The 26,608-nt window shown below is 44.9% G+C and overlaps 1 protein-coding gene across 3 annotated transcripts in view; it reads right to left on the bottom strand.

The window, feature by feature from the left end:
- The window catches only part of CHTF18 (chromosome transmission fidelity factor 18), a 43,779-nt gene extending 17,183 nt beyond the window's left edge, over positions 1-26,596 (bottom strand). For 2 of the 3 annotated variants that reach the window (XM_075830588.1, XM_075830590.1), the window contains exons 1-17: positions 26,449-26,596; positions 25,514-25,741; positions 24,301-24,442; positions 23,039-23,234; positions 22,818-22,916; positions 19,468-19,520; positions 18,939-19,080; positions 18,638-18,850; positions 12,935-13,032; positions 12,699-12,822; positions 10,958-11,100; positions 6,704-6,797; positions 5,519-5,617; positions 4,385-4,515; positions 4,116-4,284; positions 3,187-3,411; positions 1,883-2,032 (exon numbers count right to left, since the gene is read on the bottom strand). In XM_075830588.1, the coding sequence (XP_075686703.1) occupies positions 1,883-2,032; positions 3,187-3,411; positions 4,116-4,284; positions 4,385-4,515; positions 5,519-5,617; positions 6,704-6,797; positions 10,958-11,100; positions 12,699-12,822; positions 12,935-13,032; positions 18,638-18,850; positions 18,939-19,080; positions 19,468-19,520; positions 22,818-22,916; positions 23,039-23,234; positions 24,301-24,442; positions 25,514-25,741; positions 26,449-26,569 (2,427 nt within the window). In that variant the 5' untranslated portion in view covers positions 26,570-26,596. The remainder of the gene's footprint in view (positions 1-1,882; positions 2,033-3,186; positions 3,412-4,115; positions 4,285-4,384; positions 4,516-5,518; positions 5,618-6,703; positions 6,798-10,957; positions 11,101-12,698; positions 12,823-12,934; positions 13,033-18,637; positions 18,851-18,938; positions 19,081-19,467; positions 19,521-22,817; positions 22,917-23,038; positions 23,235-24,300; positions 24,443-25,513; positions 25,742-26,448) is intronic. The other variant, XM_075830589.1, reaches the window with a different exon arrangement.
- Between the last annotated feature and the right edge of the window lie 12 nt (positions 26,597-26,608).

Genomic DNA, 26,608 nt, shown 5'->3' with positions numbered 1-26,608 from the left:
AATGGGTGCGTGAAAAACCTGCATGCCCCACCCAAGCACTTCCGTGGGACGCGCGTTATTCGCGCAACAGCTGTAAAAGAATGAATGTAAACAGAAAAGCACCACGTGCTTTTCTGTTTACAAACATCCAAACGGAGTGTCATAACGATGGCGGCTGCGTGAAAAGCACGCAGCTGCGCACCATATCAACAGGGCACACGGAGCTGTCAAGTGCCTTTTGCGCGTGCAAAACGCACACGTTCGTCTGAATCTGGCCTTACCTGCAGAATAACCGCTGGATATAAAATGTCCTCCTGGACGTGGAATCACTCATCATGCATCTATCCATACTACCCTACATCCCAGCTACTATCCTCTCCGTTGAGTATTTTGAATAGGAACTTAAAAGTAAAACGATCCATAATGCTTCAAGGGTAACTAAACTTTCAGGAAACCTCTGACGTGTCATAGTGACATGTCAGAAGTTTTGATTGGTGGGAGTCCGAGCACTGAGACCCCCACCTTTGCTAAATCGAAGTGGTGTTAGTGTTCGGGTGAGCGCTCAGCAGCTTGGTTTCGGATCGTCTTTTTTCGGAAAACCGAGCAATTGGTGGACAGACCTTCTATTGAGTCCATACACCGTTACCTCGGCTTTCCAAAAAAAGCCGATCAGAAACAAAGCGGCTCAGCGATCACCCGGGCGATTTTGCAGCTTCGTTTTAGCGATCGGTGGGGGTCTCAGTGCTTAGACCCCCACCGATTAAAACTTCTGACATGTCACTATATGTCAGAAGTTTTCTGAAAGTTTAGTTACCTTTTCACTTTACGGCCATGTCCAGATGTATGCAGAAAAATTCCACCAAAAATCTGCACAATATGAGATTTCCCCACTCAATGGAAATTCACAAAAATAAGTGAAATTCTGCATAATTCACTCCAAGACAAAAGTATGTGAACCCCTCCAACCATTTATTCAGCCACTCATCGCAAACAGGTGCAAAAAATTAAGCAGACAGCCATGTAATCTCCATAGACAAACATTGCTAGTAGTGCGGCGCGGTCATAGGATGCGATCATTTCTACAAGCGGTGGCGGGACGGGTGTAAAGCACGGCGTTACTGGCCCCTGGAGCTGCATGTTCTATGGAGTGATGAATCACGGCTCACTATCTGGCAGTATGATGGTTTGGTTTGATATATGGCAGGAGAATGCTACCTGGCGGAATCCCCCCTTACTGTAACATTTGGTGGAGGAGGTCTAACGGTCTGGGGATGTTTTTCACTGTTTTAGCCCCTCAACGTTGATGCTGCAACAAACAAAAAAACATTTTACAAAATTGTAGCTTCCAACTCCACGGGAACAGTTTGGGGTTCGGCCCTTTCCTGTTCCAGCATGACCGCGCCCCAGTGCACGCAGCGAGCTTCATAAAGACATGGGATGAAAAATTAGGTGTGGAGGAACTGGAGTGAGTGCAGAGAGCCCGGACCACAACCCCATCCAACACCTTTGGGATGAATTACGAGCCGGACCTTCTCCACCATCAGCGTCTGACAACACAAATTCCCACAAACACACGACTAAAACATGCGGAAAGCCTTCCCAAAAGAGTGTGGGGTGCGATAGCCGCAAAAGGGGACCGACTCCATACTGACAGCAATGGGATGTCCAACAAGCCCATACAGGTGTGATGTCAGGCGTCCACATACTTTTGTCCACTCAGTATATCTATGTGAAATCTGCGACTGGTAGAGGATTCTGTACAGCACGTGAATAGTATTTTGAAAAATTCCAATCACATGCATGTGGCATCTCTGATGCAAATTTGCTCCGTCTGAACAGGGTCCTAATAGACTTTAGACAACGCGCTGCCTCCGCCGGGAGATGTGAACAAGTTAGTACTCACCGGCCGCAGCTTTGGAGAGATGACGTCAAGCAGAAGACATAGAGCGTCCAAAACCAAAGACTGAGGTCTAACACGTGACCGGATGGCAGGGGCTATTTCGGACACCATGGCGCTCAGGAGATTCTGCATCAGGTTCAGTTTAGATTGGGCCTGTGTGTAAAACAAAGCAGATACTTTAGAATAAAACACTTAATAAAAAAAACAAATCTGAAATTATAATTTAAAAGAAATCAGAGCCGAGTACGAGGCCGTGTTACTGATCTCAAAGGGGATTTGGTGCCCTCGATTCGGAAACACTGCTGCAAAACGGGGGCTTCGAACAAACGGTTGTGGCTTCAGTACTAACGAAGCATTGAGGTGCCCATAAAAGTCAGCCGAACCCGCGACAATGTAACGTGTATGAGCAGCTTTACTCACATCGAATGACATCGATGACAGAGAAATGCAGCGCCAGCGTCACTCTCCACTCCGGCTAATGAAGGAGCAAATTATTTCAGACTATGTTGAAATAAAGGACCTTTTAGTCCTCAAAAGCAGCGCAGACACATAACAATCAGAGTCCTATTAAATGTCACCATTTCCATAGATTGGTGGTAATACAGCACCATCTACAGGTAAATGGGAGTAATGCAGTCAGTAAAATGGTCACATACAGGAGTGACACGCAGAGTTTTCAGGTGTTTTTCAGGGAGTAAACACCTCGAAATACGCCTGGAAAAACGCTAAACGCCTGCAAATATCTGGCGATTGAATTAACTGGGAAAAACTGCGTTTAGTTCAGACGGCACTTTTTTTTACACCGCTGTTTTAAAAAATAGCGCATAAAAAAATGCTGCATAAAACGAAGGAGCATGTCACTTATTGAGCAGTTTTTGGAGCGGTTTTTCATTGAGCCAATGGAAAAACAGCTCCAAAAACATCTAGAAAAAACGCCTCAAAAACAGCTGAAAATCAGAGGCTGTTTTGCCTTGAAAACCGCTCTGTAATTTTCATCCGTTTTTACTTGTGTGTGTGAACATACCCCAAGAGCGACGTTTCACCTTTGATTAACATTAGCTCTATGGTCTGCATATCTGGCATCTTTGTGATACATCTTTATTACCTTTTTGCTTTTTATATTTTTTCAGTTTTGGAATTTTGTATAAAAATTCTCTAGTTCCTACCTGGAAACAGTCAACAAACTACTGTTGACAGACCCGTTCTTCTAATTCTATCAGTCTATTGCACACGATGAGCGCATAACGGTCTCGCTGTGGGTCTGATTGACTGGTTAATAATGAATTGAGTGAAACTCCCGGACATACCTCATAGTGGCTGTTGGGATATGCAATACGAGGGATATTTGAAGCTGCAAAGAAGAGATGGAAGGCGACCGGGAGGAAGGGCAGGTATCTCATCAGCTGGAAGTTCTGTCCGTGCATTATCGTTGAGTTAACGATGTCTGTGAATCCCAACCAATCCAGAGCTGAAACCACTGTGCCGAAACTGGACTCCTTCACCTTCATGTTTAAAAAGTTATCATATAATCCCTGTAGAGAGGAACTGGGGTTAAAAGTCATCCAGAAGCTGCAGTGTAAAGAATGGTGATCTATTTAAACAAAGACCCACTTCATAGAGCGTCACCATTGTAAATGGTAATAATTAAATATATACATTTTTATCTAAATACCTTCAAATATACAACCCATGGCCCATTTACTACATAAAAACAAAGCGTAGACGGCCATTTTTTTTTTTTATGCAAATGAAAGGCCGGCCACATTTGTCTCCTTTGAAATCCGATAAGGCACAAATAGATCTATATTTCCAAAAAGTGACTGGTCCGCTTTAAAGTTTGACGTGAAGTGGTTTCCCCCTCGAAGTCTGATTGGTGGGGGTCCGACAGGACATTTCCGGTGTCTGTTCCTGGTCGTGCATTCTGTCACTCCCCATGGTTCATACAAATACAGCTAAAAGGGCTCCAGATGGCCATTAAAATAGACGCAAAAGCGCCCAAAAAATTTCAAACGGTGACATAAATTCACCCATTCGCCATTTTTGACCCGCCACGTTTCCGCTATGCCACAACTAACAATAACTCGGTCACTTTTTTCCTGTATCTCCCATAGACTTTCATGGACTACAAACTCCATCTTTGAGCTCTATGAGGGCTCCATGTTGATCCCAAGTATGGAGGTGCCCAGTGGATATGTCAAAAGCCCTAAAAAAAAACTTTGCGGGGAAAGGCACTCACCATAGTCAGTTTCTCGTACTCCCCCGTAGCCATAGTCAGGTGCAATATATGATGAAATCTTTGAGCCAAAACACTTAGTGGAGTTCTGCCCAACAGATTGAGGGGGTCGTTATCGTTTCGGAGAAGCATCTGAAGATCTGGCGTAGTGATATCTTGACCAATTCGCTTTCTTGAGACAGAGGGAAAAAAAATAAAAAAATAGTCCAGCACCAAAAGAACTTTAAAACAGAACTCAAGACCCTAATAGACATTTAGGCGCTTTTTCATACCTTTGCATTTTAGGGAGCTGAAAAATTTCCTGCCATACGGAGAACAAGCCTTTGTTTTGATCCTTCAGTCCGATCTTCATGGTCTGGACCGTGCGCATGTTCAGTTCTTTCTTCCCTTTGCCATGAAGGAACTGTAAATGGAAAACAGTCATGTTATTAAACGGTTTCGATATCACTTGCCGTAAAGCGGCGTCTAGACTTTTCCACCCGGTTTTACAACATTAACCCCTTATATATATATATATATATATATAGCAAAGCATTGTATAAGCGATCAGCAGATCGCATGATGAAGTCCCTGGTGGGACAAAAATTTTTTAAAAAAATGAAAAGCAGTTAAAGTTTATGAAAAAATAAATAAAAGACGATTACAGTAAAAAAAAAACAAAAAAAAACTTTTTCCCCAATAAGTGGTTTTATTTAGTAAAAGTGTAAAAAAATAAAACACATATGGTATCGACGCGATCGTAACGACTCAAAGTTAAGAAATTAATTAAACCGCCGGGTAAACTGCGTCCAAAAAAACCAATGGCAAAATTCCTTTTCAATTCTTTCCTAAAATAAAGTTCATCGATATATTATATGCACCCAAAGACGGTGCAATTGAGAAAATACAACTCGTCCCGCAAAAAATAAGCCCTTATACGGCTGTGTCGACGGACTAAAAAAAAAAAAAGTTACGACTCTTGGAACGCGACCGTGGAAAAAAAAATAATCCATGGTCATTAACACGCAAAATGGCCTGGTCGTTAAGGGGTTAAAGAAGTATTGATTAAATGTTCCGGTTCTATATATTATGGCCCTGCTTGATTAGAAAGGTCATGAGAAATGTGTCTGCCGACCGCTTGGTTGCCATTCTTGGTGTAAAAGTAGCCACAAATACATAGCATTCCTCCAATAAAATAAACGGGGGGAGTAAAGAAAGACGTCATCAACTTCTTAATGATCTCCGATGAAATCCTTGGGAGGTTTACACAGTCATGACCCTTTTATTAGCATTAATAAACCCTCGGCAGACGCATTGGAGGAAAGACAACGACATGACCGGCAGGAGAGCAGCACGGGCATGGAAAATCCTAAACCAACTAGAAGCGTTGTGTTCCCAGAGAAGGAAGCGTGTAGCGGCTCACATACCTGCAGCGTATTAATACAGGACCTTATGTCGTTATCGGTCTTCTCACACAAGGCCATCAGTGCCCCCGTGTCTGTTTTCATGCCCTGCTTAAGAGTGATCTGCAATCCAAGCATTGGTATAAGAAACACAGCGATGGACCTACAGACAGGGATTGTTCATATTCTACAGAATTGTATATTTTCGCAGCTTAATGATTATTATAAAATGATATTAAAAATGAAGCCTAGCTCCTGTGTGTTAGGCTGTGTTCACACATGGCGGTAAATTTGCATATTCTTTGTAAAAATCCAGGCAAAAAAAACAAAAATTTGACTGCAACATGTGAGCGCTTTATGAAGCAGGACAGAGAACCTGATCGGTGCAACAATAAAAATCATAGAATTCAGAATAAAAGGGGTTTTCCAATAATCAATATTGATCACCTATCCACAGAATAGGCGATAAATATCTGATCGTTGGGGGTCCGATCACTGGGATCGTCACGATCACTGGGATCGTCACGATCACGAACTTACCTTGCCGTTCCTGTGAGCCTTAGATGAATGGAGCGGTAGTGTGCATGCTCGGCCCCCACTCCATTAATTTCTATGGGGCTGCCCAGCCCATTCTTGTGATCGGTGGGGGCCCCAGTGGTCGGACCCCCAACGATCAGATATTTATCATTGGAAAACCCCTTTAACACTCTGAATGCCAAACCAGTCCAATAAAAAGTGCCTTCATTGTGTCGCTGTGCAACCTGGACAGACTACGGTACAATTCTGTATTTTAAAAAGGAACACCTTATGTAAAGGACAACATGACATTTTTGGAAAGATCTTCGGTAATTGACTGAAGAACGTCTAAGGGCTCATGCACATGGCCGTGGCCGTAATCACGGCCCACAATTGCGGGCACGGCCAGCCACATTTTCGTGCTGTGCTCCCATACAAAGTATGGGAGCACGGCCTGTAAAAAAACGAAAAATAGGACAGTCTCCATAATTCCCGACACGGTTCTACGGCACGGACACCCTTCCGTAACGATATGCAAATGTGTCCGCGGCCAATAGAATCGGACGGGTACGTAATTGCGGACCGTATTGTGCATGGGGCCTTATACAAACATTACCAGGGAATATGCACCGGGCACAAGTGACCAGGAATTTCGAGCAGGGAAAATAAATTTGACAATAACATTTCACTAACCTCATATAACCTCTGAACCAGCCTGGAAGGCAAAGTCTGAGGGAAATTCAACATGAACGCTTGCTGCCGGAGCTGCCGCAGAGACGGGACATACCTGAGCAGAAGAGAAGAGGTCACAGGTAACCATCACAGGTAACTACAGGGAATCATCACAGGTAACTACAGGGAATCATCACAGGTAACTACAGAGAATCATCACAGGTAACTACAGGGAACCATCACAGGTAACTACAGGGAATCATCACAGGTAACTACAGGGAACCATCACAGGTAACTACAGGGAAACATCACAGGTAACTACAGGAAACCACACAGGTAACTACAGGGAATCATCACAGGTAACTACAGGGAATCATCACAGGTAACTACAGGGAATCATCACAGGCAACTACAGGGAATCATCACAGGTAACTACAGGGAATCATCACAGGTAACTACAGGGAACCATCACAGGTAACTACAGGGAATCATCACAGGTAACTACAGGGAAACATCACAGGTAACTACAGGGAACCATCACGGGTAACTACAGGGAAACATCACAGGTAACTACAGGGAATCATCACAGGTAACTACAGGGTATCATCACAGGTAACTACAGGAAACCACACAGGTAACTACAGGGAATCATCACAGGTAACTACAGGGAATCATCACAGGTAACTACAGGGAATCATCACAGGTAACTACAGAGAATCATCACAGGTAACTACAGGGAACCATCACAGGTAACTACAGGGAATCATCACAGGTAACTACAGGGAATCATCACAGGTAACTACAGGGAATCATCACAGGTAACTACAGGGAATCATCACAGGTAACTACAGAGAATCATCACAGGTAACTACAGGGAACCATCACAGGTAACTACAGGGAATCATCACAGGTAACTACAGGGAACCATCACAGGTAACTACAGGGAAACATCACAGGTAACTACAGGAAACCACACAGGTAACTACAGGGAATCATCACAGGTAACTACAGGGAATCATCACAGGTAACTACAGGAAACCACACAGGTAACTACAGGGAATCATCACAGGTAACTACAGGGAATCATCACAGGTAACTACAGGGAACCATCACAGGTAACTACAGGGAATCATCACAGGTAACTACAGGGAATCATCACAGGTAACTACAGGGAACCATCACAGGTAACTACAGGGAATCATCACAGGTAACTACAGGGAACCATCACAGGTAACTACAGGGAAACATCACAGGTAACTACAGGAAACCACACAGGTAACTACAGGGAACCATCACAGGTAACTACAGGGAATCATCACAGGTAACTACAGGAAACCACACAGGTAACTACAGGGAATCATCACAGGTAACTACAGGGAAACATCACAGGTAACTACAGGGAAACATCACAGGTAACTACAGGGAACCATCACAGGTAACTACAGGGAATCATCACAGGTAACTACAGGAAACCACACAGGTAACTACAGGGAATCATCACAGGTAACTACAGGGAATCATCACAGGTAACTACAGGTAACCATCACAGGTAACTACAGGGAATCATCACAGGTAACTACAGGGAATCATCACAGGTAACTACAGGTAACCATCACAGGTAACTACAGGGAACCATCACAGGTAACTACAGGGAATCATCACAGGTAACTACAGGAAACCACACAGGTAACTACAGGGTATCATCACAGGTAACTACAGAGAATCATCACAGGTAACTACAGGGAAACATCACAGGTAACTACAGGGAATCATCACAGGTAACTACAGGGAATCATCACAGGTAACTACAGGGAATCATCACAGGTAACTACAGAGAATCATCACAGGTAACTACAGAGAATCATCACAGGTAACTACAGAGAATCATCACAGGTAACTACAGGGAATCATCACAGGTAACTACAGAGAATCATCACAGGTAACTACAGAGAATCATCACAGGTAACTACAGGGAATCATCACAGGTAACTACAGGGAATCATCACAGGTAACTACAGGGAACCATCACAGGCAACTACAGGGAACCATCACAGGTAACTACAGGGAACCATCACAGGCAACTACAGGGAACCATCACAGGTAACTACAGGGAACCATCACAGGTAACTACAGGGAACCATCACAGGTAACTACAGGGAACCATCACAGGTAACTACAGAGAATCATCACAGGTAACTACAGAGAATCATCACAGGCAACTACAGGGAACCATCACAGGTAACTACAGGGAATCATCACAGGTAACTACAGGGAACCATCACAGGTAACTACAGGGAATCATCACAGGTAACTACAGGGAACCATCACAGGTAACTACAGGGAACCATCACAGGTAACTACAGGGAACCATCACAGGTAACTACAGAGAATCATCACAGGTAACTACAGGGAATCATCACAGCTTTGGCCTCGTTCACACCTGTGTCAGGGTTCCGTTCACGGGTTCCATTAGACCTTTCCATCATTTGAACCTATGAACGGAAACCATAGCTTCCGTTTGCATTACCATTGATTACAATGGTAACGCTTCCGTTGGTAATGGTTTCCGTTTGTCCCCGTTACGTAAGGTTTCCGTTTCCTCGGCAGAATCAATAGCGCAGTCGATTACGGTAATACTTACTTACGGTAAGACATGCCGCTTTTTTTTTCTCCCACGAGTGGCTGAAAGATGCCCCGGAAAAAAAAAATGCCTCTGCCTTCCAGGAGCTTTCTTGGTTTTGTGTAATAAGAAAAAGCTTAATCACTGGATAAATGAAGTTATAAAACTTTCTAATATACTTTGTGTTTCAGTTCCAAACTATATTCAAGATTCGAGTTTGCTGTCAGTGAATGAGAACATTCTTGTTGAGGCAGCAAACCAGTACATACCTAGTCCTGCTCTGAGCTGAGAAGTGAATAATACAATTATATTCAGTGTAGGCAAAGCTCTGTGAGCTAAACAGCCTGGACTGATCCATTGGAGCAAACTATCAGCGAGATTTGTGCAGCTGCTGCTGGTATATTTGGCTCGCCTGGACTGGATACAATTGTACGCACTTCCCAGCAGGTTTGCAGCCTTTGAATTGAAAGTAAGATTGCTTTCATTCACTGACAGCAAACAAATATCTTGAAAATGGTGAGGAACGGAGACACAAAGTATATTAGAAAGTTGTATAACTTCATCTATATAGTGATTTTGCGTTATTTACATAAAAGGTGAAAAATATTTGAATGTAATATGGTCAAATTAAAGTAGTTATTGTAAAGCAGTGATCCCCAAACAGTGGCTCGCAACGCCCTGCCGTGTGGCTCGGCATAGGAAGCCCGAGTTATAACCATATTCTTTGGCTTCAATATAACATACACATTAACAATATTACAGACGTATCCTATCGCCACAAAAGTGACAATCTGGGTGGTGGAATACCAGTCTGTTAAAGGGGTTATGTGGGGACCAAAAATTATCATCAGTGTAGTCCCTGCAGTACGTGAGAACACTCGCTAATATACATTCTGATATTTACATAGATTTTAATAATGGTTGCACAGCCGTCATTGACGAAGATACGACTCTTCGTCATGTGACCGATACCGCTGTACACTATGTACTCACCGTACTACTGCTTGTACATAGTGTACAGCGGGGCCGGTCACATGACGAAGAGTCGTATCGTCATCAAAAAAGACTGTGCAACTAGACAACCGGGGCCACGTCAGCGCTATAAAAATCTATGAATCAGCGCGACGGGGGACCGGAATTTATATTAGGGAGTGTATCAAATACTGATAATTTTTGGCCCCCACATAACCCCTTTAAAGTTCCAAATTAAATATTTACCTGCAAATTATTATTTTGTGTTTCTCCACGTTTAATATGTTACTTAAAGCGCACCTCCGCTTTTACGGAAAAACGATTGAAGCGCTGGAGTGTATATAATAATGGCTTTTCTTTTATTAGCGATGGTGTATAGTCTGTGCTTCTGGTGGCTGATAACTCTGCAGTTAGAGCGTCCTGCTCGTCTCCGTGACTACCGTATGCAGAATGGCCGTTAGCGCTATAGGATTCTATAGCGCTGGCGGCCATGTTGACAGTCTGTATTGCTGCTAGAAACAGAATCGCTCATAACAATTATTTAGAAAAACGATTATTGTGCACACGGCCGCGCTGTAATCGTGTTTCAGTGAAAGCGGAGGTGCACTTTAAACGTGGCTCCCGGAAATCACTCAAAACTGAATGCGGCTCACGAGGTATAAAATGCTGTAGAGGATACTCACTGGTCATTGCAAATACAGATGATCGGTCTGAGCATCAGACCCCCCCCTTTCTTTTTCTTCTTCGTAGCGGCCGCCTCATTTCCACCTTCTACATCTTTGCCATCCTTACGGTTGATTAAACTTAGCAGCATATTGATGGAGACCTGGAGAGTAGAGAGGAGGCAGAACTACATTAAGCCACCACAAAGTTCAGCTAAACTCACATTTGTGGTTCACATTATTATAATTTTTTTTTTTTTATCAAATCTTTCTTTTTGTGGAGAAAGAAAACAAGAGGAAAGCATCCTTATAGAGAGCATTAGGACAGGGAGGAAGCGTGCGGCACGCAGGTCGCAGCTCCCAATAAGCATGACGATTACAGGATGAAAAACATTGGGTCATAAACATTGCTAACCATTTACAGAGCGCCTGTATCACAATATGAGACTGCTAAGTCATATAAGAGCATCTAAGAGAAATCAAATGAAAATGTATGGTATGAGAGCATAGGAGACGAAAAGGTGGGGGAGGGGGGGGGCAGTGAGGTCTATGAGTCTCCGGTCTAAGCCGGCGACTAAAGACTAGAGAGCCTGGGTGGCAGAATGAAAAGTTAGCCATGGTGTCCACCGTCAGATAGTCAGCGTGTTCCCAGCTGGAGAGCTCCTCCATCCTGCATACTGGGTCCATCTTACCCAACCACTCATTGAAGGTTGGAGGTTGAAGGTTAGATGTGATCATCTAAGTAACCAGGTCATTAGTTTGGGCCGGAAATTGATCGATGGGATCCAGAGGAGGAGAAGAAGAGGGGCGTTAAGGAGGAGCTGTAATGAGGTGACTTCTCGTGTAGTATCAGACACCATATCCCAGAAGGGTTTACTTAATCCCATCAAATGTGGGAAATGTTGGGGTTCGCATCTCCAACATTTGCCGGATAGAATTAAGTAAACTTTATACAAGAAGTCCGGTGTTCTGTACCATCCGGTTATGATCTTATAAGAATTCTCTTGGATCTTGACACATCTAGAGAAGCCTTGTAGGTGTTTCAGAATGAAGGAGGTATCTTCTCTACTGAAGGGGAGATCCAGTTCTAGTTCCCAGGCTAGTCTAAAGCTAGGTTTGGCAGGAGATCCTTCCAAGATCAGACCAGAATAGATCTTAGAGAGTAAGCCTTAAGGGAGAGTAGGTAATAACAGATGTTTCTAGCTGGGTGGGTTCTGGAATGTTGGGGGAACTTCTTTAGAAAGAGATGACATATTGTTCTGAAGGCCGGGGATACAAGAAAGGAAGGCTGGAGGGGAGTATTTCCAGGAAGAAGAGACTGCAAGGTACGCACCTTACCTACTCCAAGAGTTTCTGCAATAGTATAGTCCTTTCAGGAGGCCAGAAAGCTTCATGGTTAGATGTGCAGCTAGTGAGTGTAGGGAGCAGGTGGAGCGGTGTAAGGATTTTGGCTGTCGGGGCACATTTCTGGAGAATCTTTTTTTAAGGACTCCTCTGTTATTCCTCCTGGAAATGTATGAATAAATTGACAACTGGGAGTAACAACTCCTTTACGTGTCCCTAAACACTGTATTGACAAGAAAGAAGGTACCACAATCTATTAATACATTTCCAGGAGGAATACCAGAGGAATTGCGCAATGCAAAAGATGCTCCATCATTGTTATTTAATGGGGCAATACAAGTATTTGCTACAACAGCCGTGTCAGGAGAGCTCTTTAAAGGGATGTAGTAAGAATTGTATGATTTGGTCTCTCACTTACACTTTGTGCACCATCAATTTCATCAATAACTAAACAGTTCGGTCGCTCGTCAAGTCCCAGCACAGACTTCATTTGTGTTGCAGCTTCGATTCGAGTTCGAAAAATCTCTGGACTACGATCATCACTTAAATATAGAAACAAATATGTATTTTTTTTAAAACACAAACTGCAAAAAATAATTATTTGAATATTTGGCTACAGAGTCTTGCAGGACATTATAAAATATATGCGCTCACCTGGCATTCATTTCCACCACATTGTATCCAGCCTGTCTTGCTATTATATGGGCCAGTGTCGTTTTCCCCAGACCAGGAGGACCACAGAGCAATGCAACCTGAAACACGTGTGTTAGAGAAAAGTTATTGCTCTTTATTATAAAAACAGGATTTTTTTTGGAGTATTCACCATAAAATCCTTTTCTCATCCAGTACATCGGAGGGACAAAGACCGAGGGTATATGCCGTTACCACTAGGAAGCGTGACACTAATGTGAACCGGCCGGGTCCCATCCATGATCTGTGGAAAGATAGAACATGTCCTATTTTTCCACGGATCGGAAAGTAGGGTCCTTTTTCACGGACCCGATTCACCCACTAAGGTGAATGGGTCCGTGAAAACTATCGGGTGCCACTCGGATGCCATGAAAAACGGCCCGTGTGGCACTCGGTCATGTGCAACTGCACTAAGAATACAAAAAATGATGGCTCCTACTACAGTATATACTCCGCCTACAGGCACTGAACTAGCCCATCTGTACGGAAACAGAATACAAGGTACAGTAATATCAGAAACATAGAAGATAACTATGTCCGACGGACAACCTTATGAACTTTATGACCAAAAAAGCGGTGGGAGCCGTGTCCCCCAACAGACTGGACTAGAAAAGGATATTACGGTGAGGACTCAAAAAAAAAATCCAGTTTTTCGTTCTTCTCATTGGGGACGCAGACCATGGGATGTCCCAGAGCAGTCCACATGGGCGGGTGCAGTAAAGAAAGGATGTGAGTGAGCACCTGCTCCAGACCTTGTAAGTGTCCGCGGATGACAGGTTATGCACCCTGCAAAATTTAGTGAACGTGTGCAAAGATATCCAGGTGGCCGTCCTGCAGAGCTGAAGAGTCCAAGCCTGATGGCGCACAGCCCAGGAAGAACCGATCGCCCTAGTGTAATGGGCCGTAATCCGGAACGTGGGTCTCAAACAAGAAGTGATTGAAATGCAAAACCCGCAAGGTGCGGACAACATCCAAATTGGGAAGAGGGTGTTACTTAAGGTGCACTGGAGATGGTCAGAAAGACTGCAAAATGAATGAAGGTGGAAGGAGACCACCTTGGGCAAAAAGAGGGCAACGTTCAGAGTACCGCTTTATCTTGATGGAGAGTCAAATACGAAGGATGACAAGATAGGGCCATCAACTTGGAGACCCCCCGAATGGAGATCACCGCCACAAGGAACACCAGCAGGTGAGAAGCTGCAATGACATCTAAAAGAGGTTAATAAAAAACAGAGTGCATTGCATAGAGAACAAGGGTCAGATCCAAAGACCAGGGCCAATAGGAGGGCGCTGTGTGTGCCACCCTTTGTAAAACAAAAGTCCTTACATCGGATTTGGAAGCCCCTAAAGAGTAATGAGGGCAAGCCCATGATCCAACCCCTCCAGGACGGAAGTCAGGATCCTAAGCAAGGAGAAAACCAAGGGATGAAGATGAGATCCTCACACCACTGTAGACACATCTTCCACGTGCGGTGATAAATGCGGGTAGAATAAGACTTCCAGGCCTTTAACATGGTTTGAATCACCCGTTGCGATTAGTCTCGAGCTTTCAGTGCTGCAGATTGAAAAGCCACACCATTAAACGTAGCGACAGTAAACTCAGGTGGAAAAGAGGCAACCGAGAAAGCGGATCATGATGGAGAGGTCGCCAGAGAACACCGGGTGGTAGAGCCATCACGCTGGAGTATCAACAACAGCACGGCCAGTCCAGAGCGACAAAGACTATCGGAATCGCCTCGACCCTGATCCTCCTGAGGAACTTGGGAAGAGGAGGCTGCAGGAGAAACATGTAATCAAGCTGAAGTGATCCCATGGCGCCACAAGAGCATCGACTATGTATGCCTTGGGATACCGAGACCTGGAGATGAAGAGCGGGACCTGGCATGTGAGGCGAGAACACCAGCATGTCCACGTCCCCCATCTGGAATGGTTATGTTTGAACTTCTCATGATCAAGGGCCCCCTCTCCTGGGCTGACACTTTTGCGACTCAGATAATCCGTGACTCAATTGGAATGTGGACTACCAAGAAAGCAGGACCGTGAAGCCCCAGTCCAGACTCTTGGATGCTTCCGCCATCGCACTCTGTTACCGCCTTGCCGATTGAGGTCAGCGACCGCCATTACACGGTCTGTCTGGACTCTGACCGCACTGCCGACCAGAGTCGTCCAGTAACTAAGAAAGGAAGATCGCCCTCAGTTCAAGAGTGTTGATGAGGAGAATGGCTTCTTGGTGGGACCCTAGCCAATGAGATTTCGGATGGCACCACCCCAACCCAGAAGTCTGGCGTCCGTGGACAGGACTTGCCAGCTGGGCAGAAGGAGCTGCCCGGAGGGATCGCCAGGGAGGAGAGCCACCAGAGTAGAGACCGGTGGACGGTCAAGGAAAATCGGCAGTCTAGGGCATTCGGAGTACAGTTCCAACTGTAAAGTAGCGTCCTCTGTCGCGGACGCGTGTAAAACTGGGCAAGGGGAATGACCTCAATGGAAGCCCCCATGGTGCCGGGAATCTTTATACAAAAGCAGAGAGAGAAGCGAGTGCCTCGACGGAAAGGGCAGAATCCCTGCTGTAGCGTAGATAACTTCTTGTGATTTTTATAGGAATGGTGTCAAACAGGGAGTCTCTGACAGGAAATCAGGCAGAATTTGGATTGGTTAATCCATCCGGAATCATTTAGGGCATCCAGAGTAATTAGTAGACTGGTCAACTCCTCCATCCCACACAGGGACTAGATGATGTCATCCAGGTAGGTGACGACTGAAATCCATCTGGAACGAAGAACCGGCATAATCACGGAAATAACCATTGTGAAAATCCATGGGGCCGTCAGCAGTCCCCCAGGTTCCATTGAGGCGATTATCGATCGGAGGGACACCATGCGGAAATTATGGATCTTCACAAATCCGTCCCTTTTGAGTAAAACCCTCAAAAATCCTTGTGTGGCGGAACAGTAACGATGACACCTTGACTGAAAGAGTCTATTGCTTGAAAAAAAACTTACCACACCCAGGTGAACCGAGAGAGCCATGAAGAGTAGAAGTCTGCCCCCCACCCGAGACCTGAGTGGGGGGCGCACCTACAGGCGGAACTGGTCGTAAGAGTCCGGTTGCTCGTGGGCCGAGGAATCTTCTAAATGGACAAAAACTAGATCCCGGCCTACTGAGGTTACAATAATGTCAAGCCCTAGTTTGAGTCAGGAGAGACTGTCCACCGTAGAGGCCAACTTGGAAGATTTCCCATCATCTAGTTCGGAATTGGAATTTGAGAGTTCACCCTCAGACAAGTGATCCCAGTGAGGGTAAGTAGCGGCAGGTAGTCTACCCTCCCCCTCCAGGGTACCTGATGAGGCAGGTGAACGAGGGCAGAACTGACCCGTTTAGGAGGCCTGCAATAGAAAGAAAGAGTAGATAAGAAGCCACCAGCAGGCTGGTCAGCAAGGCGAAGCGAGATGCCCACCATGGACTGGGTGATGTTGGAGAGGTCACCAACTTCCCTCGAGAGGGAATTGGCCCATTGTGGCCAAACTGCAGCACTAGGCGCAGGCATAGCTGGGGGTCGCTGAGCCACAGGGTGAGCGCCCACAGATGCGGACATGCATCGAACAGAGAAGTAGGTGAACCACATGAGAACTTTTGGCCACATGTGGAGCAGGCAAAAAGAACCACATAAGGTTCCGATCCAGATGACACTCCATTAGAAGGGGGTAATAGCCGCCTAGGGTTACCAAGACTGCTCTAGGAAGATGCTCCCCTGCTATACTGGACTGTAGCTAGCTAAGCAGCGGCTATCAGGATGAAGGGGGTGCTAAAATACTATCCTTGGAGGAGACAAACTGTTCTAGCAGCAACAGCAAGAGCGCCAGACAAGTTCCATGAGAATGCATCCCCGTTTGTCTGTGAGAGAGAGAGCGGTGGAGGATCCCGCCCTCCACCCATTGGCTGCTGCCCATCACGCGACCTCCACCCACCAATTGCAAGGCAAAAGCAGGGGCGCTAGTCCCGCCCCCTATCAAGAGCCTGATAAATGCAGAGAAGTGAAAACTGTGCGCCAGTTCAGTGAGGTGGGACACTGGTGGAGAAGAGAAGAGGAACGACCCTTAGGCCCGATAGAGGAGCTAGCGCTCTTGTCCCTCTTATCCTCAGCATGGCAGGGGAACAGTACGATAAAACACCTTGTGCTCAGATGTTAGGGAAAGCAGGAAGACCGCGCCACCGCTGTTACCCCGCTAGAAGGAACGAAGGCAAAAAAAAATATATAAATAAAAATCAAGAAACCCTGCAGTACCAGAAGCGTTGTCTGCCTCCATGCACACTAATCTAAGACGGACGAGCTCAGTGCCTGTAGGTGGGGAATATACTGTAGGAGTCAACACTTTTTTTATCCTTAGTATCACGCCACCTAGTGGCAACAGCATATACCCATGGTTTGCTTTCCCCAATGAGACGAATGAGAGAATTTTTCTTACGGCAGGTGTGATGTTTAACGTCTTCAATTCTCCTGTTACAGAAGAATAACATTCTATAAGGTGTAGAATAAACTTCTATAAGGTGTAGAATAAACTTCTATAAGGTTTCTATGACATTCAGAGATCTGTTCTTCAGTTACAGTATTTTTCGGACTATAAGGCGCAGTTTTTAGCAAGAATAAATCTTGCTAAAAAGTCCCTGCGTCTTATAGTCGGCAGTCAGGGGACCGCTCCTTACTTAACCCCTTCCCGACCCGTGATGTGCCGGCACATCATGGAGCGGGGAGGGGATGATGTATGGAGCGGGCTCACACGCGGAGCCCGCTCCATACACTGCAGGAGTCCGCTTCTGACACGCTGCACTAACGGCCAGGAACAGTGATGGCGCTGTTCCAGGCCGTTTAACTAGTTAAATGCCGTGGTCAATAGCAACCGAGGGATTTATAGTGGTTTTCCCATGATATGTCATAAATGTCAGATAGATGTAGGTCCCACTTCTGGGACCTGCATCTATCTCTAGAATGGGGCCCCCTAAGCCCCGTTCTCTCTTACCCGGCTCCGCTGTCTTCCGGCCACTTCCTGCTTACATGGTCGAGTTACGGAAACAGTGTAGCTCAGCGAGTTACGCGGTTTCCGTAACTCATCCATGTATTGCAGTGTATTGTACCAGCGATCTAATGAGCGCTAGTTCAAGTCCCCTAGGGGAACTAATAAAATGTGTAAAAAAAAAAAAGTTTGATACATTTTCAGGAGTGTAAAAAAAAAAAAACCTTTTCCTATTTTTCCTCAAGCACAATGTAAAAAGAAAAAAAATTGGTATAGCTACATCCGTAAAAGTCCAAAACTGTTACAATATAGCGTTATTTGACTCACAGTGAAAAAAATAATAATTTAAAACCCCAGAATCGTTGTCTTTTGGTCACCATAGCTCTAAAAAGAACGAAATAAAAAGTGATAAAAAAAATCGTATGTACCAAATAATGGTGCTAATAAAAACTACAGCTCGTCCCGCAAAAAATAAGCCCTGACACCGCTCAAATGACAGAAAAATATACGTTATGGCTCTCAGAACGTGGCGAAACTGAAGAAATAATTTTTTTTAACCAATAGTTTTTTCTTTGTAAAAGAAGTAAAATATGAAATGTTATCCTTTTTTCTGTTGTCTAAAACCTGGGTGCGTCTTATAGTCCGAAAAATACAGTACCTTGTTCTTGGGTCTATTGTACTGATCTAGTTCTGCCTCGAGAATCTCTTCTGTGATCTGGGCTTTGGTCTTCCACTTTCCAATCGGCTCCTTCTGGAACTTGTTGTTCGCTCTCTGATCTGGCATTGCTTTGGGCTTCTTCACTGTCTTTTCTTTACCGAACACTACAGGGTCCCATAACTTTAACCACTTCAGGAGGCAGCGATTCGTATACTGAATGAGAAAAGCGAGAGTGGCCCATTAACGGGAGGCAGACAAGATTTTATTTTGTAACATATATAGCTGTTGATTTAACTCTTACGTCATCGCTGAGCAGCTCCATATAATGTTTCGGGGTGTATCTGTCAACCCAAAGGCTGTATGCGGATGAGGCATCACCTTGCTCCTCTGCCACGATGAGCTCTAAACTTTCATTTTCCACCTCTTCCAATTCATTCATTTGACTGTTAACAAAAACAATATCAATGAAAATGTTATTGAAAAGTTGTTTCTAACATCAAGCGATGTGCCATCATTTTCTAATTATGGGGGGGGGGGGGTCAAACATCTGGAACCCCCACAATTCTGAGAATGAAAGGGCTGCAGCGCCGGTTTAACACTGCAGCACCTTAACTTTATTCCCCTGCACAGCGGCGCTCCCAGTCACCCGCTGTGCAAGGAGATGGGGTAGTGCTGCAGTACCCTGAACAGCCAGCAGAGCGCCACTGTTCAGGGAAAACTATGAAGGGGACACAGTACTAAATCGGCACTGCAGCCCATTCATTCTCATAGACGGGAGCCCCACAGATCAGTAACGACAGGTCCACGACTAAAGTCTCTACACCCCTTACCTGTTCAACATTTCTGTGAGGCGTTGCGATTCCTCTAACACCTGCCTTCGACGCTGAAAGACAAGAGATGTCATAATGAACACACGAACCGTACCAAACGACATGCGGCAGATATCACATAGGGGTTGTCCAGGGTTCTAGACATATTGGAAGGAAAATTTGCAGGCAATACTGATACACTGTGTTATGCTTAGTGCTTGGACTGAGGGGTAGGGAGGTGAATGACACAGATACAAAGAACACCAAGGACAGAATACTTGTGTCATACAACGACCCCTCTGGCTCAGCTGGGAAATAGTGCTGTGACGAAGGAAAAAAATTTCCTATTAGTTCATCATTCATCTATTAGAAGGATTATCCCATGAATAATTTTCATACCAAAAGTCCTGAAATGAAGTTAATAGCGGTTTTAAAGTAATTTGCAGTGTTTCTAGCATAAAAAAACTTTTTTCTTAATTTTTTGCTTCTCTCTGTCCCCCTTGGTGCTGCTACTAATCAGTGTTGCTGGTGGAGGGGCACTGAGCGGGATCAGCTGATAAAAGTCCCTTCTTACTTGCCCTGCAGAAGGAGTCTCCTGAGCTATACTGTCATGCTACTGCAGAGGCTCTGCTCCTTCCCTGACAAGCAGGGCAGAAAGCTATTTATATTGGCTGCATTGAAAGGCTCATTAGGCAGGCGTGCAGATTGCTATACACTTTGAACACCAGGTGGCAACATACTATGTAAGTGTCATAACTCTTCACTGGATCTTTAAAAAAAAAAAAAAAAAGGCATGCAAATGGAAAACATTTATGTTCTATACAATGAATATGATATTTAATGGTGAGAAAAACCCCTTTAAAAGATTTGTCCATCTTTGACCACAATCTACATAAATAGTTCAGTAACCTTATAAAGATTACATTACTTATCCTTTACTGAGTCATATCCTGTATTATACTCTAGAGCTGCACTCAGTATTCTGCTGGTGGAGTCACTGTGTACATACATTACATTACTTATCCTGTACTGATCCTGAGTTACATCCTGTATTATACTCCAGAGCTGCACTCACTATTCTGCTGGTGGAGTCACTGTGTACATACATTACTTATCCTGTACTGATCCGGAGTTACATCCTGTATTATACTCCAGAGCTGCACTCACTATTCTGCTGGTGGAGTCACTGTGTACATACATTACATTACTTATCCTGTACTGATCCGGAGTTACATCCTGTATTATACTCCAGAGCTGCACTCACTATTCTGCTGGTGGAGTCACTGTGTACATACATTACATTACTTATCCTGTACTGATCCTGAGTTACATCCTGTATTATACTCCAGAGCTGCACTCACTATTCTGCTGGTGGAGTCACTGTGTACATACATTACATTACTTATCCTGTACTGATCCTGAGTTACATCCTGTATTATACTCCAGAGCTGCACTCACTATTCTGCTGGTGGAGTCACTGTGTACATACATTACATTACTTATCCTGTACTGATCCTGAGTTACATCCTGTATTATACTCCAGAGCTGCACTCACTATTCTGCTGGTGGAGTCACTGTGTACATACATTACATTACTTATCCTGTACTGATCCTGAGTTACATCCTGTATTATACTCCAGAGCTGCACTCACTATTCTGCTGGTGGAGTCACTGTGTACATACATTACATTACTTATCCTGTACTGACCCTGAGTTACATCCTGTATTATATTCCAGAGCTGCACTCACTATTCTGCTGGTGGAGTCACTGTGTACATACATTACATTACTTATACTGTACTGATCCTGAGTTACACCCTGTATTATACTCCAGAGCTGCACTCACTATTCTGCTGGTGGAGTCACTGTGTACATACATTACATTACTTATCCTGTACTGATCCTGAGTTACATCCTGTATTATACTCCAGAGCTGCACTCACTATTCTGCTGGTGGAGTCACTGTGTACATACATTACATTACTTATCCTGTACTGACCCTGAGTTACATCCTGTATTATATTCCAGAGCTGCACTCACTATTCTGCTGGTGGAGTCACTGTGTACATACATTACATTACTTATCCTGTACTGATCCTGAGTTACATCCTGTATTATACTCCAGAGCTGCACTCAGTATTCTGCTGGTGGAGTCACTGTGTACATACATTACTTATCCTGTACTGATCCTGAGTTACATCCTGTATTATACTCCAGAGCTGCACTCACTATTCTGCTGGTGGAGTCACTGTGTACATACATTACATTACTTATCCTGTACTGATCCGGAGTTACATCCTGTATTATACTCCAGAGCTGCACTCACTATTCTGCTGGTGGAGTCACTGTGTACATACATTACATTACTTATCCTGTACTGATCCTGAGTTACATCCTGTATTATACTGCAGAGCTGCACTCACTATTCTGCTGGTGGAGTCACTATGTACATACATTACATTACTTATCCTGTACTGATCCTGAGTTACATCCTGTATTATATTCCAGAGCTGCACTCACTATTCTGCTGGTGGAGTCACTGTGTACATACATTACATTACTTATCCTGTACTGATCCTGAGTTACATCCTGTATTATACTCCAGAGCTGCACTCAGTATTCTGCTGGTGGAGTCACTGTGTACATACATTACATTACTTATCCTGTACTGATCCTGAGTTACATCCTGTATTATACTCCAGAGCTGCACTCACTATTCTGCTGGTGGAGTCACTGTGTACATACATTACATTACTTATCCTGTACTGATCCTGAGTTACATCCTGTATTATACTCCAGAGCTGCACTCACTATTCTGCTGGTGGAGTCACTGTGTACATACATTACATTACTTATCCTGTACTGATCCTGAGTTACATCCTGTATTATACTGCAGAGCTGCACTCACTATTCTGCTGGTGGAGTCACTATGTACATACATTACATTACTTATCCTGTACTGATCCTGAGTTACATCCTGTATTATACCCCAGAGCTGCACTCACTATTCTGCTGGTGGAGTCACTGTGTACATACATTACATTACTTATACTGTACTGATCCTGAGTTACACCCTGTATTATACTCCAGAGCTGCACTCACTATTCTGTTGGTGGAGTCACTGTGTACATACATTACATTACTTATCCTGTACTGATCCTGAGTTACTGCCTGTATTATACTCCAGAGCTGCACTCACTATTCTGCTGGTGGAGTCACTGTGTACATACATTACATTACTTATCCTGTACTGATCCTGAGTTACTGCCTGTATTATACTCCAGAGCTGCACTCACTATTCTGCTGGTTGTTATTGGATTCCATCCACAAGTGTCCTAATTAATGTATGGAATTTCACACACAGTCAGTACCTCATCAGCCACTTGATCCTTAAGGTAGGAAATGGGGACCCCCAGAAGATGAAGCTGCTGGTCAGCTCTCCAACAGAGTCCTGTGATCTTAGAAGTGTCCTAAAATGTAAATATGCATAAGAATAAATCTGGGCATAATATTAACCAGTCGTGCCACATGTCTTAGATGTGGTGTCAAGCGCTCAGAGATGTCAGTATTAAATACTAGGGGGATTGCTCACCTGAACCCCTGTTCTATCCTCATCTTCTCTCAAGGTCATGTAAACTCTCGTGCCGTCGCTCGACGTCACATTGATGTAGTCCTCCAGTACAGGCGGCCGTTTCAAAACGCGCTTCTGATCGGTTTCAGTCGGGGTGATTTGTAGAGGAGCCACATCGCTAACCTCAAGTGCATCGCAGCTCAGAAACTTTAGATTTCTGTAAAGAGGGTACAATAGATATAGGGCTTTTTAGACAAATCCCTAATATAGCGGGCGCTGAAAAATCGGTCCATAAGCTCTGACCTCTGGGACGGCGGCTGCAAAGCATTGTCTATTTACAGGTGTCTCACCCATAGAGGTTGCTGCATGGACAGGATAAGTTGGATGCATCCATATAGAGCCATGGTCATATCCCTGCCTGTATGGACGAGCCACCTATAGACATACAGTACATCCACGCAGTTACTGTACAGATCAGCGCTCAGGTGTGGTGTATAGGACATTAGACCGCTACACAAGTTCCGTTCTGAATCATATTTGGTTAACCTGGAGACCCCCCATTTCCAGTCAAAGGGGTTTTCGCATAATCAATATTTATCACCAATTCACACGATAGGTGATAAATGTCTGATCGGTGGGGGTCCGACCGCTGGGACCCCCACCTTTCACGAGAACGAGCTTGCCTTGCCATTCCTGGTAGACCCATATGAATGGAGCGACAGTGCGCATGCTCGGCCAACGCTTTATTCACTTCAATGGTGCTGCCGAAGATCGCGCTCGGCAGCCCCATAGAAATGGAAGATTATGGACAGATGTCCCTTTTAATGTTTCCCCCCCATCTGGACAGAGTGGTGCGCTGTTGGGTGGAGGGGGGTGTCTGCAAACACGGGAGCGTGATTTCACAAACGCCTTTATGTTTAACAGACATTTGGAAATAGTATACCTGTAGTGGACGAGCCCTTTAAGTGGTTTATGGTGACGCGGAATCTTTAGGATAGAGTAGAGGTGATATTACAGCGCCCAACGTGGGCCGTGTAAACGAGCGCCGATCAACGAGACGGCTCTTTGATCGGCGCTCGTTTGCTCCTTTCACGCGGAGCAATGATCGCTTACGTATAGAGACGGCTCTTTGATCGTTACTATGATTGCTCGTCCCTAAACATTTTCATCATGTCGACAGCGCATCGCCCTGATTGTTGTGCTGCCGACAGAGATGATTTTTTTTCATCAGCCGATGAACGAGGATTGGCCCGTGTGATAGGGCCATTACACACATTTCATACCTGTCCTTTCTCTTCTGGGTGGGATCGGGGGATGCTGGAGGAGTGATGTCATCACTTATTGCTGGGCTAGCCGCAGAACGACCAGTAGCTCCGAAGTCCAGCTTCTTAACGGCCTCCAATTTTGGGCGCTTGGCTTTAGGAGCTGGAAAAATGAACAAAAATCTCTTTTTCTAGTATTCAAACATTTGAAAATAATATTCATTCACTAAGATTTGCAGAATTCGGAGAGTTGTTCCTTGGCATCTGCTGAAAAACGGACTCTCGGTTTCCACTTCTTAGATATTTATGGCATTCTGTATCCACAGGATCCCCGTTCTGCCAGGCGAAGCGACTGGATCTAGGCAGAGAATATATGGAGAGGCGGCCGCCGCGTACACTTGCTTCCCTATAGACTTGAATGGAGAAGGGCGCGCACAGCGAGACCGACCACCTCTCCATTTACTCTCCGCCAACATGCCCGGAGACGTGTGATCCCGACCAATAAGACATTTATGGTATATCCACAGGATACGTCAAAAAACACTACGGTCGTGTGCCGAGTCTTCGTTTTACACAACGCATAGAATTCCAACTTCAATCTCCATTCGCTGTGAATTCCTGAGAAAATTCTTGTTTACTTGTCCAGATCTAACACTTCACTCGCTGCAATTGTGGGAAACATTCAGCCGTGAGAAGACAACCAACATGTGACCTAAACATCCTGGAATCCAGACTGTAAGGGGATGTTCACACGCTGTGTTTCAGGCATATTTAAATACCTACAAACTTCTGCCGATTGAATTCAATGGGAAACACAACATTTAGTTCAGATGGGGTTTTCTTTTTACGCCGCCGTTTTAAAAAACGGCACGTAAAAAACCACCCCGTAAAAAGAAGGAGCTACGGATAGGTGTCTGGGCCGTAGAACCGTGCCGGGAATTACGGAGCATGTCCTACTTTTCGGGTTTTTTACCCGCCGTGCTCCCGTACTTTGAATGGGAGCACGGCACGAAAACGCGGCACGCGCGGCCGTGCGCATGAGGCCTTACAATGTATCAGTGCAGGACAAAATGCTCTGTGTGGGTTTTTAAACGAAAACTACCCCCCATTCACTGACAGCAAGCAGAGACCTTGAAAATAAGTGAGAAATGAAAGCACGATTTACATTTTCATTATACGATGATTGCACTTTAGTTACATAAACCCCTTAGTAAAAGAAAAGCGGACAACATACTGAAGGGAGGATCGCAGACGCTGTCGGACAAGTCGTCCTCCTCGGACAGGTGAAGGAAGGCAGCCTCCCGCTTCTTAGACTTCTCCGCTGCCAGGCTGCCATTAGTGCCCTGGCTGTGGCTGCCACGGTCAGCGACTCCGATGTGATCGCCAGAGGTAATCGCCTCTTCAAACGATAACTTATCGCGGAACTGTGATGTTTTTGGGGGAGGTCGGGAAGGTGCATCATCTGTCAACGATAAGAAAACGTCAGCGCCCATAGTTACAGGAGAGCGGATTATGTCAATGGATGCCACGTAATGTCGTTTCCTCCGCAGCTGGAGTGTAGCGCCACTTACAAAGAACGCCAGCTCTCTGACGGCAGGAGGCGCCTGTTGCTAAGGCTTTAGCATCCAACCGTTGTCTTAGCAACTGGCGTCTCCCTCCATCACATCTAAACTTCAGGCAGCGGATCTGGCGTAATCGTAAATGGAGATCACCCCCCCCCCCCTCCCGTAATCAATTAAAGGAGTTGATGCATTGTGAAAGGGGGTCACCTTTAATGAGTATATGGTATGTGCTTGCCGTCAGTGAATGGAAGCCGTTAACATTCAGAGACTAGAACCCCTTTACAACCATCTCCAGCTGTTTACATAAGTCTGTTACAATGTATACGTGCAGGTAAGAACTATCCGCCTGGAATATAGGTAAACCAGCCCTGCAGCTGTGTGAGCAGGACTAGGTCTGTACAGGTTTGCAGCCTCTGAATGTAAACAATAAATGTTCCTTTTCTGACAGCCAGCAGAGATATTGAGAACGTTGAGGAATTGAGAAACAATGTATATTAGGCAGTTGTAGAACTTTTCACTATTTGAATGATCAAGCTTTATTGACATATGTTTAAGTATAACATTCCTCTCATACGTGACAGCATACAGCAGCGGGAGGCTTCCTCACCTTCCAGCTCCGCCAGCACCTCCAGCTCGGAAGAGAACTGCTCCTCATAGTCATCCTCTATACCGTACAGGTCATACTCGTCCATGTCTCTCACACAGACACCGGCATTCCCGCCAAACATCCACTTCCGGGTGAGGGCATGCCAGTCGTCACGTGTCCT

This window comes from Rhinoderma darwinii, chromosome 6, assembly GCF_050947455.1.
Source record: "Rhinoderma darwinii isolate aRhiDar2 chromosome 6, aRhiDar2.hap1, whole genome shotgun sequence".
NCBI lineage: Eukaryota > Metazoa > Chordata > Amphibia > Anura > Rhinodermatidae > Rhinoderma > Rhinoderma darwinii.
The sequence above is the reverse complement of the archived record's forward strand: the minus strand, read 5'-3'. Positions and strand labels throughout refer to the sequence as shown.